At 42.8% G+C, this 12,346-nt stretch overlaps 1 protein-coding gene across 1 annotated transcript in view; it reads left to right on the top strand.

Annotated features, from left to right (window-relative positions):
- Positions 1-6,200: 6,200 nt before the first annotated feature.
- Positions 6,201-12,346, top strand: part of hhla1 (HHLA1 neighbor of OC90) — a 60,937-nt gene continuing 54,791 nt past the window's right edge. Inside the window, exons 1-2 of the mRNA XM_085992114.1 lie at positions 6,201-6,284; positions 9,004-9,060. Coding sequence (XP_085848240.1) covers positions 6,209-6,284; positions 9,004-9,060 — 133 coding nt within the window. The 5' untranslated portion in view covers positions 6,201-6,208. The remainder of the gene's footprint in view (positions 6,285-9,003; positions 9,061-12,346) is intronic.

Genomic DNA, 12,346 nt, shown 5'->3' with positions numbered 1-12,346 from the left:
GATATCAGATCGATTAGCTATTTTACACTCTGCCTGATTTTCCTTTCCAGTGAAGTCAATGACTAGCAGAAGGCCATGGGAAATAGAAACATAGAAACATAGACGATAGGAGCAGGAGTAGGCCATTCGGCCCTTTGAGCCTGCTCCGCCATTCAATGAGATCATGGCTGATCATCCAAATTCAGTACCCTGTCCCTGCCTTCTCCCCATATCCCTTGATCCCTTTAGCCTTAAGAAATATATCCAATTCCTTTTTGAATATATTTAATGAACTGGCCTCCACCGCCCTCTGTGGCAGAGAATTCCACAGGTTCACCACTCTCTGGGTGAAGAAATTCCTCCTCATTTCAGTCCTAAATGGCTTATCCTTATCCTTAGACTATGACCCCTGGTTCTGGACTCCCCGGCCATCATAAACATCCTTCCTGCATCTAGTCTGTCCAGGCCTGACAGAATTTTATAGGCTTCGATGAGATCCCCTCTCAATCTTCTAAACTCCAGTGAGTATAAGCCCAATCGACACAATCTCTCCTTATACGTCATTCCTGCCATCCCAGGTATCAGCCTGGTGAATCTTCGCTGCACTCCTTCCATGGCAAGAATGTCCTTCCTCAGTTAAGGCGACCAAAACTGCACACAATACTCAAGGTGCGGTCTCACCAAGGCCCTGTACAACTGTAGCAAGACATCCTTGTTCCTGTACTCGAATCCTCTTGCTACGAAGGCCAACATACCATTTGCCTTCTTAACCGCCTGCTGCACCTGCATGCTTACCTTCAGCGACTGGTGCACAAGGACACCCAGGTTTCGTTGCACTTCCCCTTCTCCCAATCTATTGCCATTCAAATAATAATCTGCCTTTCTGTTTTTGCCACCAAAGTGGATAACCTCACATTTATCCACATTATAGTGCATTTGCCATGTTTCTGGATGATGGAGCAGGAAGAGGCAGTTAATGGAGCAGGTTTTAACAGGCTTTTCTGGTGTATGAATTACTTGTAAACCTAAACACTAACCAGTTATTGTCTCTAAAGGGCTATGAGTCAGCTTCAGACAATGATCTCAGTTGCAAAGACTTATTAAGTATCATGATGGGGATGCACCACCACTCTCTCTTTATGTGTCTCGGTAATCTTTTAAAGAATGCAATATTATAGAGATCGGAAGCAATCAAAGACGCTTCTAACTCTGTGTTTGTCAGACAAATATCTTACAGGTCCCATTATCATAAACCGCTCGCTTACCATCCATCTCGTTGGCTGTAGTGCAAAGGCTTTTCATTTTACTGAGTCCAGTGAAAAAGTTGTCTATTCTCGATGTCTTTATTCTTCTCCTAGCTATTTTTGTAGAAGAAAAGAAAGCTTTTAGCCTGATGTTTTCAGAGCCAGCTGATTTTAGTTATGCTGAATATTTCTGAAAATTCAATCCAAGACATTAGCTACTTTTGGAACACATTTAAACTAGGAAAGGAATGGTTCCATTTCAAACATAAAGGGGTCTTTCCAACTGTTGTTTAATGAGTGTTTTGTGTTCTATGTTTGCTCATGAATTTACCTGCCTGTAAAGGTGCCCATAAATATACACCAGTGTTTCCCAATAGTGCTTATACTGGTGTCTGGCTGCATTTGTCTCGGATTGGGAGAAGTGGATTAAATGGTGACAAATGGTGCCAATGTTGTTTAGACTTCTAAAAAGCAATCACTGACCAGAAAATGTTGTGCTAGTTTCTATTCACTGACTGAGTGTATGCTGATTTGTGAGAGTGTTTTCCTTTCTGGACATGTGTGAGCTGCATACTGTTTCTGTGCCACTTTTCCTCTAGTAAGCATGTTGCTGTGCGCTGATTGGGTCAATGTTAATGGGTGTGTTCCAATGCCTAGCAGTGACAGTGTGTCTATTGGTGTCACTGGCCCGTAAGGCTGTGTGTGTCACACAGTGTAGTAGTCCCAAACCAAAACCCTTACATCAAGACAAACACTGCCCCCCTAATCAGGAGACTAGAGACTCTAGATTGATATCTCAGGGCGATTTCTAAAAAGCAATCACTGACCAGGATAGCACAACTTTTAGGCAAATTAACAGTTGAGAAATGTATCTGGGGCACTTTGGACTACTGATCAGTAGCCATTCAGATCTGTTGTGTATGTAACCTGTTCCACCTTAAGAGAGCTTAAGCCTGTTCCACCTTAAGAGATGTACTACTTTCTCAGGCTGCTGTAGACGTAATACCGGGGGTGAACACACCGGTATATAAGCACTGTGCAGTAATCTTGTATTCAGTGTAGTCCCTACCTCCAACCAGTAAAGACCTGTTTTATTGTTACTGATTAAGTCTGAGTATTAATTGCTTGAACAACTCACAGACTTAACACTGGCGACGAGTCAGGTTCTTACCCTGCGGCAGTTATTGCACGGCGGCTTCGTCCACAGACAGGACGTTGAAGAGAGGTTTCAAATCTCACCACCCCACTGGAAGCGACAGGCATTAGGACCCTGAAGCCTCCATCAGCTTGTGAACCGGAGTAGAAGACAGGGCTGGGGAAGACAGGTACAGGGCGATAGCGATCGGCAGATAAGGGCCGGGCCGCTTTGAAGTGAGGGGCGCAGCCGGGCCATCGATCGCAACCACCGATAAGGGCCGCACTCGGGCTGAAAGGCGCAGCGTCGGCAGACACTGAAGGCGCGAGAGCCGCGGTGAAAAGCGCGGGCCATCGATCGCGGCGGAGATAAGGGCCGCACTCGGGGCTGAAGGGAGACGGCGTCAAGACCGCCAAGCGCGGGAAAACCGCCATTTTGTGGGCGGAGGACGACGGCAAGAGCGGGAAGCCGCCATCTTGGAAAGCAGTAAAAAAAAAAAAATCTGAGAAATTGCAAATCTGATAAAGTACTACAATGCCTAAACACGGGAATATTAGCAACTTTGATAGTGACATCGAAGATTGGGCCATATATGTTGAACGAGTTAAAAATTATTGTAAGGCCAATAAAATTCGTGAGGCTGATAAAGCACTAACATTATTAAATTTAATGGGTGCGAAGACATACAGGCAATTGAAACACCTGTTATCACCAGATGAACCGGCGGATAAGACGTTCGATGAGATTGTTACTGTCCTGAAAGATCATCTAAACCCCACGCCGCTGATGCTAGCGGAACGATTTAAATTTTACGACAGAAGGCAGCTACAGCATGAAAGCAATGCTGAATATTTGCTGGAATTGTGTAAATTAGCGAAATATTGCCAGTTTGGAACGGGACTGACAGATGCACTACGAGACAAATTTGTGTGTGGTTTATTTAAACAGGATACACAAAAGCGACTGCTCGAGGAGAATGAGCTGACGCTTGAGAAGGCGGTCACTATGGCAGCAGCACACGAAGCTGCAGCGAGAGGCACGGCAGTAATGCAGCTACGGTCACCGGAGCTCAGTGCACACAAATTGGGTGTGAGTTCTGGCAAATGTTATCGTTGTGGAAAGACAACGCATGATCAGAACCAGTGTTGGTTTAAAAACCAAGAATGTAGAACTTGTGGTAGGCTTGTACATATAGCTAGAGTATGCAGGTCAGGGAAGAAGACCAGCAACAAGAAGTCATCGCAAGGAAAATACGCAAAAGTACACAAGGTGGCCGAACAGGAGTCCGATTCAGACGCTAGCAGTAATGAACTGGCTGGCTTAAGCAGTATTGAACTGGCTAGCTTAAGGGTACTCAACGTTGGTAAGGGTGCAGACCTCCAGACAATTTGGGTTACTCTTCAGATAGAAGGAGTCCAAGTAAAAATGGAATTGGACACTGGATCGGCATTGTCGGTCATGAATAAGAAAGATTACAGAAGGTTATTCCAACATATTCCCCTACAGGATACGGAGATTATATTGACAACCTACACGGGGCAGAGAGTGTACCCCATCGGGACAATAAAGGTTGCAGTGGCCAACAAGGGCGAAGGAAGTCAAATAATGGACTTATATGTGCTACCGGAGGGAAGTCCACCACTACTAGGCCGGGAGTGGTTTAGAAACATAAATATGGACTGGCATTCGCTAAAAGCCATAAAGAGTGAGAACTCGGTGCAGATAATCAGCCCAGACTCTAGAACTGATGATGGTAAGACCAACCCATGTGCAAAAGACAAAGTTTCAGCACAGAATTCCACTGAGCAACAACAACATAGTTTAACAGAGAATTCTGAGTCTGTCAAGTCTACTGATATGCACATTTTTGAGGGACACTGGGCTCGAACTCAACTCCATTTCAAACGACAGCAATTAGAACAAATGATTCGCCGTTTTGAGCAAGAGATGAATGAAATAAAAAAGTTCTTTGTTACAGAGTGGGAGAATCTGGAAAGGCAACAGAAGCAACTGATGGAGAAAATGGAGCAGGAGCACACCAACCATCTGCGCGAGGAGGCCGAACGAATCAAAGCTGATTCAGGTTCTGAAGGTGCGTGCCATAATCTGGTGTCAGAAGAGTTAACGGTCAGCCAACTCCTTCATATGCTGAGGGACAAGACTCTGAAATGGGAAAAACTTGAACACGAGCTGCGATCTTCAAAGGAAAAGGGTTCGGAGCTCTCAAAAGTCATTGAGATGGCTGATGTGACGACACAGACTGAAACGACTGCAACAGAGCAGCCATTGGATGCCAAAAGTACGCTGACTCACGTCAATGTAGAACAACAGACCGCTGAAACAGCTGCTCCGGTAGAGGGATTGCATAGTCCGATCAATCAATCTCCAAAGGAAGTTGAAGTATTAAAATCACAAATGAGGTCACTAGTAAACGACTTGCTGAAAGCCCAGAAAAAGCTGGATGCAGAGGTACACATGAAGAAGTCTCTTCAGGAAAGATATCTGGATTTGGAACAAGAGCTGGCTAACGTCCAGCTGGGTAGGGAGGAAATAGACGACCCTCTCGCTGACCTGTCGGATGACTCCGAATATTACTATGTCCTGTCCTGCCCAACTTGTAACTTCGACTCCCACCATACAGAAATCATGGAGGAGCACCGAAAGTCTACGGAACATCGGGAGAAGGTGGCTCTACTACGAAAAAAGGAGGAAGAGAAGGAGGAACTGCGCATGCAGCTGGCAGCTGTGGCAGCTGACAATGGAGCCCAGAGAGTCTCCAAGAAGCAGAAAAGGAAAAGTAAAAACAGAAGATGACCCATCTGAACCATTATCACCTCTACCAGATCACACACGTGGTCCCTCCGAACGGAGCCAAATCAGTTCGGAAGTTCAAGCTGTTAAATCCATGAAAGGACTATTGAATGAGTAACGTGAACCGACTACACCACAGAGATTGAATCTGTGAACTGTTTTCCGCAGAGACTGAATCTGTGATATGTTACGTTAAACATGAAGTTATATATGTATATATGTTATTACGTTATGTTAAATGGGGGGGATGACTATAAAGCTAAGAAGGGAGGAGTGTTGTGTATGTAACCTGTTCCACCTTAAGAGAGCTTAAGCCTGTTCCACCTTAAGAGATGTACTACTTTCTCAGGCTGCTGTAGACGTAATACCGGGGGTGAACACACCGGTATATAAGCACTGTGCAGTAATCTTGTATTCAGTGTAGTCCCTACCTCCAACCAGTAAAGACCTGTTTTATTGTTACTGATTAAGTCTGAGTATTAATTGCTTGAACAACTCACAGACTTAACAAGATCAATACTGATATCCAGTGACGCACGGCTGTCACTTGAGACCTGAGTGAGGAGATTCAGATTAGAAACGTCTGGCTTGAACAAAGTTCTTCGTTTCAGCAATTGAAAAAGTCCTGGTAAATTATGGCATGGCGTAAGTCAATTATTCCATAATTTTCTCTTTCTTTTGCTTTGTACATGTTCCCTATGACATAGCTGTGCCATTGCAGTGGCCCAAGTCTCCATGAAATTCTGGTCCAGAATTATGGTCATCATGGAAAAACCTTTGTGCTTTGGAGGAGGTTTAATTAACACACTGTCATTGCTGAGATGTCAAGTTCCTGCATATTTTTGCCTGCATACAATGACACTTTAATCACTAATCTTAATTCCTGTGAAATGTATGTCTTAGCTAAATGTTCCACAGCACTACAACTTTTGGATAGAACATGTCTTGAATTGCAATTAATGTCTTACAGTCAAACTCAAAATTTTAATTACACTTTTTTTTCTTGTTAAAGACAAACATTTTCAGTGAGGAATACAAAATGCAGGAACTCAGAAGAAGTCTATGTGCTAGACTGTGTGTGGGACTAATTGGGCTCATAATATTCATCAGTATAGGTACGTACTCATTTATCTGGTTCCTCTGAGCTAAGTAAAAACTATGTACAGCAAAGCTCTTTTCAAATGAACTCATATTTAACAGAGAAAAATAAGTTATTGATGGATCCTCCATAGTGATGGCTATAAAAAGATAATTCAATGGGAACTGGGTGGCTCAGTAAATCTTCACCTCTGGGAATTAAGTTTGAACCTATCCCAGATTAATTGGAAAAATCTAAAACAGATGGAAGACTCCTGACTTAGCTTCTGTCAAAGTCCTGTGGTTTCCATGGAAACCAACAATTCAAGTGTAAAAATACTTGATGTCTCAGCTCAGAAACTACGGGATAGATTTCCCAAGAGTGGAATTTGGGTGGCCGGCGGTGGAATGTGCCGGTTGGCCACACAGTATTCCTGCTGGGAGACTTCCGTCTGGTAAATTTTGAGGACCGGCCTCATTCGCATCGGGCCGGCAGGCTGTGGCCAGATATTGCCACAATATCAAGCGACCCAGCCGGCCATCAGGCCGGAGAAAGGTAGGTTCCTGAGGTGGAGGGACATTCTGTGCAGCAAAGCAGCAGTGGCCCAAGATAGGTTTTGTTGAGCTGGGAGGAGAATTCCTGCTCCTCCCTGCCTCACCTTGGGATTCCTCGTCAACCAGACCACCACCTGACGCTGGTTGGAGAGTGCGCCATGCACACTCCGCTCATTTAAGTACAAATAGGTCAAAGGACCCAGTTTAGCATTTTAAATGGTTCTACCGCCTGACTCGGGCCCAATCCAGCCACCCAGTGGTAGGCCCTGGTGAACATTGCTGTGGCCACAGTGACAATGGCCATGGGGCACTAGGTCTTTGCCCAGCACTTTTCGGGGCACGAGGCCCGAAAATTCAACTCTACATTTTCTATTTGCCAGCCTCTCCCAGTGTCATGTGTGGCTAATCATCTGTCTTGACTAGCACTCTATAGAAGCGTTTGTATAATTTTCATCAAACTCAAATTAATTTATTCCAAGGTGATGTGTAAGGTCTAAATTTAGTGTAATTGAGCTGAAAATAGTACACCTTCCGATTACCCATCCAAATGCACAACATGTGGGTGAGCTGCAGCTCAACTGCAAATTTTTTAAGACATTTTTGTCACACAGCAATTTGATAGCATAGGATAGTAGGCCATTCAGCCCCTCGAGCCTGTTCCACCATTCAATTAGATCATGGCTGATCTGGGACCAAGTTCATGGTAAAGGAAGAAAACCCAATAATTTTATTTTAAATTACACTGGATTAAAGCTATGGTTTTAAAAATGATGTGCAGGAGTGATTTGATCCTGTAAATTTGATTTTAACTACATATTTTGCATTTCTATAAGTAAAAATGTATATGACCAAATTGATCTTTATCAGGATTTTAATCAGATGATAGTTAATCTGAACAGTATTTGCCACTGTTTATGGACAACATGGTTTTAATCATACTGTTATTCATGTTGAAATATCTAGTTGGGAGGATTTATTCATGAAAACCAAAACGTTCTAACTGAAGTACACAAGGGATTAAATTTGAATTGTACAGCTAACCCACTGGAGCACGTAGCACCTTTTTCTCCTGATACTTTCAACTGTAAACAGTCTGGAAGTTACAGTGCTTATCACCAAGAAGGTTGCAGTTATAGGGAAATATTGCACTCTTAATGTAATTAGTTAGAAAATATTAACCACTTCTGACCTACAGTATTTTCATATGATTTGAAAGACAAGAAAGCAAAACTATTCCAAAGATTTACCCTTCGCAAATGACAAACCATACCATCCCAGCTGGTTTCAAGTGAATCCTACACATGCTTTTATTACAGTAATAATACTATGCTTATTTGTTCACTGGTGTTGCAGAGAATCTCGGCATCAGTGTTATTGGGTCTGATGACATCATAGTATAATAAATGATTACAATTGTATTGTGATAATTAATGCTGATTGTGAATTCACTCGTTAAGAGAGTTTGTTATTGCATGCAAATTTGCAAGACTTTTTGCATTTCTAATCTGATGCATTATTGTACGCTATATCCTGAAAATTGCCACTTTCAGTATCAGTAGATTAATGCTTAAGACAGTCATGTGAGGTCCCCTTTCTACTCAAGTTAACATTATTTAAAAAATAAGTGGGTTAATGCCTCTGTTACAATAATGTACAGATGATTTTCAATTGAATGTATTAAACATATGTGTGCTAATATCACAAACTATAATTTATAGGCTTTGATTTTTTTGTATGCAATTATAAATACAGATTATTTCTTCGTAAACCTGTTCTGATTAAATAAAATCACAATAAACCACACAGCACTGCTGTCAGGTGTTAGTTACAGAAATCTTGCACAGGACGAAAGAAGTGGCACCTCAGTAGGTATTAATATTGCTATTAGTTTCTAAGTATTTTAATGTTGTGCTATAACTGGGAGGTGTTAACACACTCCCCTTTCATTGCTGGGGCCTAGATCTGAAACTAGTGCAGACTGATAAGATAAAAGTCTTCTCTGCCTGTAACGTGATTCATTTGAGGTTCCAGCATGTAGTGAGTTCAGTAATCTCAACCCATTTCCTAGTGGGCATCAAGCCACAATACAAACAGTCCTCAGATTGACAACTTCAGTCTGATGTGATAAAGATGACTGGTTTAGGGAAATGGAATATCAGAACCTGAGAGTTGTACAATTATATATTTTTTTCTTTTGTCTAGCTTCAAAGAATCTGAGAGAAAATGTTTGGTGGAAAAGAGCTTTATTAACGTCTACAAGTGAGTAGTCTGTGATATATCCTTTCATGTACCTGATATTAAACCACTGCATTTTCTTTCCAGTAATATCACACCTGAAATGCAATCTTCCACAAAACCATCACATTGTCTAGTTTTACAATGTGAGTTCAATTAACTCTGTGATTACAAACTTCAGCCTGTACAGAGGCATGCCTATTATATTGTACTTATGACTTAGAGACTGGAAGTTATTGTTTATGATATTAGTGCACACTTAATGCGTTCATATAACATTCCACTGATTCCATTTTAATAGAGCATTGAACCACTGAAAATAAACCTCCATTAAAGTAATGGGCAGAGGAATGTCAGCCAAATATGTTAAGTGTTCATACACTATTAATGCAAATTGTAATTTCTAGGCTGAACTTGCACTGAGCATTTGTTACTGATTCATCACCCCGATTCTCTACACCTTGGGATCTTTGGAGGGAGATTGTACGGGCCGATTTTCCTGACTTTTTGTCCAAGGGAACACCCAGTTCCCCAGTTTCAAAGATCAGGAATAGGAGCAGAGACTCATTTTTCCAGGTTTCTGCACCTTTTACATATACCCAGAATTTCTGAGGTTTCTCAAAGAGGTGGGGAGGGGCGTAGTTTATCCAGCAGCTGCAGGGAATGCAGGCCCATTGCAGTCATTCAAATGAGGTGGGAGGGGGCATTCCTGTCCTGCCTCATTTTCTAGTGCCCAAAAACCATGGCGCTGTGGCCTTCTCCCAAACTCCCACTGACCGGAGGGTCTGTGGGGATCCCTAAGGCAGGCCAAAGACTTGAGAGTGAATATATTTTAGTCAATTGCTACTCTCCCCTCCCCCAGGATGTTGAAGTTTAATCAGAACCTTCTGGTTGCTGATCTCCATTGGCCACCAGAAAGTCCCAAACTCTGAGGCCCGACATACAGATTCAGGCCACGAAGGCCTGCAACTGCACTTGGCTTTCATGTTCTTTCCACCAATGCTAGGCTGTGTCAGAAGGCAGGCTTACACAATTGGTGCTCCTGGGCCATGTAAATCACCCAAAATTGGAAATCCCAGTGCTCCTGGTCTTGGGCAGAAGTGTTGCTGGGGCAAGGGAGGGGACAGGAAAATTTGCTCTTAGTGTTTCTAATGGGGAATCCTACTTATTACAGAAATGGACTTGAATGAAAACTAAGCAGAATTCAAAATAAACTCATTCCTTGGGCCCTATACAATAGTCAGTGAATTCTGCACAAATAAAAGAATTACTACAGTAGTAAGGCACAGAGCAGGGAACATAGGGACAAGAGTAGGCCATTCAGTCCCTCGAGCCTGTTCCACCATTCAATTAGAGGATGAATGTATCTTAACTCCATCGACCCGCCTTAGTTCCGTAAGCATTAATACACTTGCCTAACAAAAATCTATCAATCTCAGTTTTTAAATTTTCAATTGACTTAGCCTCAATTGATTTTTGGGGGAGAGAGTTCCAGATTTCCACTACCCTTTGTGTGAAGAAGTACGTCCTGACATCAGCCTTGAACACCCTAGCTCTAATGTTAAGGTTATGCCCCCTTGTTCTGGACTCCCCCACCAGAGGAAATAGTTTCTCTCTATCTACCCTATCAAATCCTTTAATCATCTTAAACACCTCAATTAGCTCACCCCTTAACCTTCTATACTCAAAGGTATACAAGCCTAGTCTATGCAACCTGTCCTCATAAGTTAACCCTTTTATCCCAGTATCATTCTGGTCAATCTGCGATGCACCTCCTCCAAGGGCAATCTATCCTTCCTGTGGTGCGGTGCCCAGAACTGAATGCAGCCCTCTAAATGGGGTCTAACCAGAGTTTTATATAACTGTAACATAACTTCCACCCCTTTGTATTTCCAGCCCTCTTGAGATAAAGGCCAAGAATCCATTAGCCTAATGGAAGTGCTGACCAACCTTTCAAAGCCCAAGAGCCAGAAACAGACAAAAACCACAAGTTTGTGTTCTTGGCAAAGAAGATCTGATTCCCAGAATGCACAGGCATCCTGCCAGTTTACTGGATTCTGCAACCAAAACCATATAATGGTTGTTAGATATCTTAAGTCCAAGCTTTGTGCCTCCTGAGCAAAATAGGGATGACATTTGAGATCAAGAGCTCAACTATTAGATTAATTTTAACATTCAATTGCTGTACATAGACCGCAAAACAAGGCGGCACTTAATTGCCTCACTGGCAATACACATTTCAAACTATTAAAACCTGCTGCAGTACTTAAAAAGTACAAAACCCACAAAGACTGGTTAAGCATTTAAACATTTAGGTATAATACCTTAACACAATTCCTAGCCCTATTATTAACATATCCCTAACCTGCGAGACCTGAGGGGAAATTTTAACTCACCTGGGAGGTGCAGTGGGAAGCCTGGTTCATTTTAATGGCTGTGACTCTTTTGAATTCTACCGGCCAGCTGCCTGCCCAAAACAAGTGTCCAGAGGCTGCTCACTGGCTTGTGGCCTGCTCTTCCTTGCCCCACAAATGTAGGTTTTAAACTTACTTGGCAGGGCCTCCGCTGGGTGTCCACGGGCCTTTACCGAATAGAGCGTTTGCTTATCACAGTGTAGGATAGCTCATTCATTTTATCACTGAGCAGCGAGATGACTGTGATTGACTGCAGTGGATGCATGGTACATTGTAGGAGAGTTCATTGTTCACTGAGACCCACTGCAGCCAATCCTCTTGCCAAACACACCCGCATCTCCAAGGCAATGATTAGCAGCTTAAATTTGTTTCTTGCTGGATTGTCTATTTTTAGAATGGTTTTTCAGAGCCTTCATTCAGCCATTGATGAGTCATGTACAACTAATGAGATATCAGTTGACCATCTCTGGCAGTAGTCTTCATTAGTTATATATGATTTTTTTTGATGGTGTTTTGCAATTTTATTAAAATCTTCATAGGTTCTGAAATTGTGCATTCATGATGCAAATGTGGCACAAAGAGAGCAGAAAACCGGGAATTTGATCCGCGTTGATTCTACATCGATGCTTTGTTTAGCCAGGGGCAAATGAGACTTGCGTTGCTACATGGAACAAGTCTCATTATTATGGCCTCAAAAATCCATGGAGGGGTCGCATGCTACCCAGGACCTTCACGTCTGATCCCATCAAAGGTTGCAGGGTTGGGGAAGGTCCCTTAATTATCATGCCCATGGCAGACGCCTTTGCCATTAGGGGCACATCTAGGGTGCTCGCCATGAGCACAAGGCCAAAACGTTATGTGGAGGTGAGTGGCTGGAGGTGTGTCATTTGGAGGCA

Source organism: Somniosus microcephalus, chromosome 7 (assembly GCF_052327205.1).
Source record: "Somniosus microcephalus isolate GS21.2 chromosome 7, FLI_Smic_1.0, whole genome shotgun sequence".
NCBI lineage: Eukaryota > Metazoa > Chordata > Chondrichthyes > Squaliformes > Somniosidae > Somniosus > Somniosus microcephalus.
The sequence above is the reverse complement of the archived record's forward strand: the minus strand, read 5'-3'. Positions and strand labels throughout refer to the sequence as shown.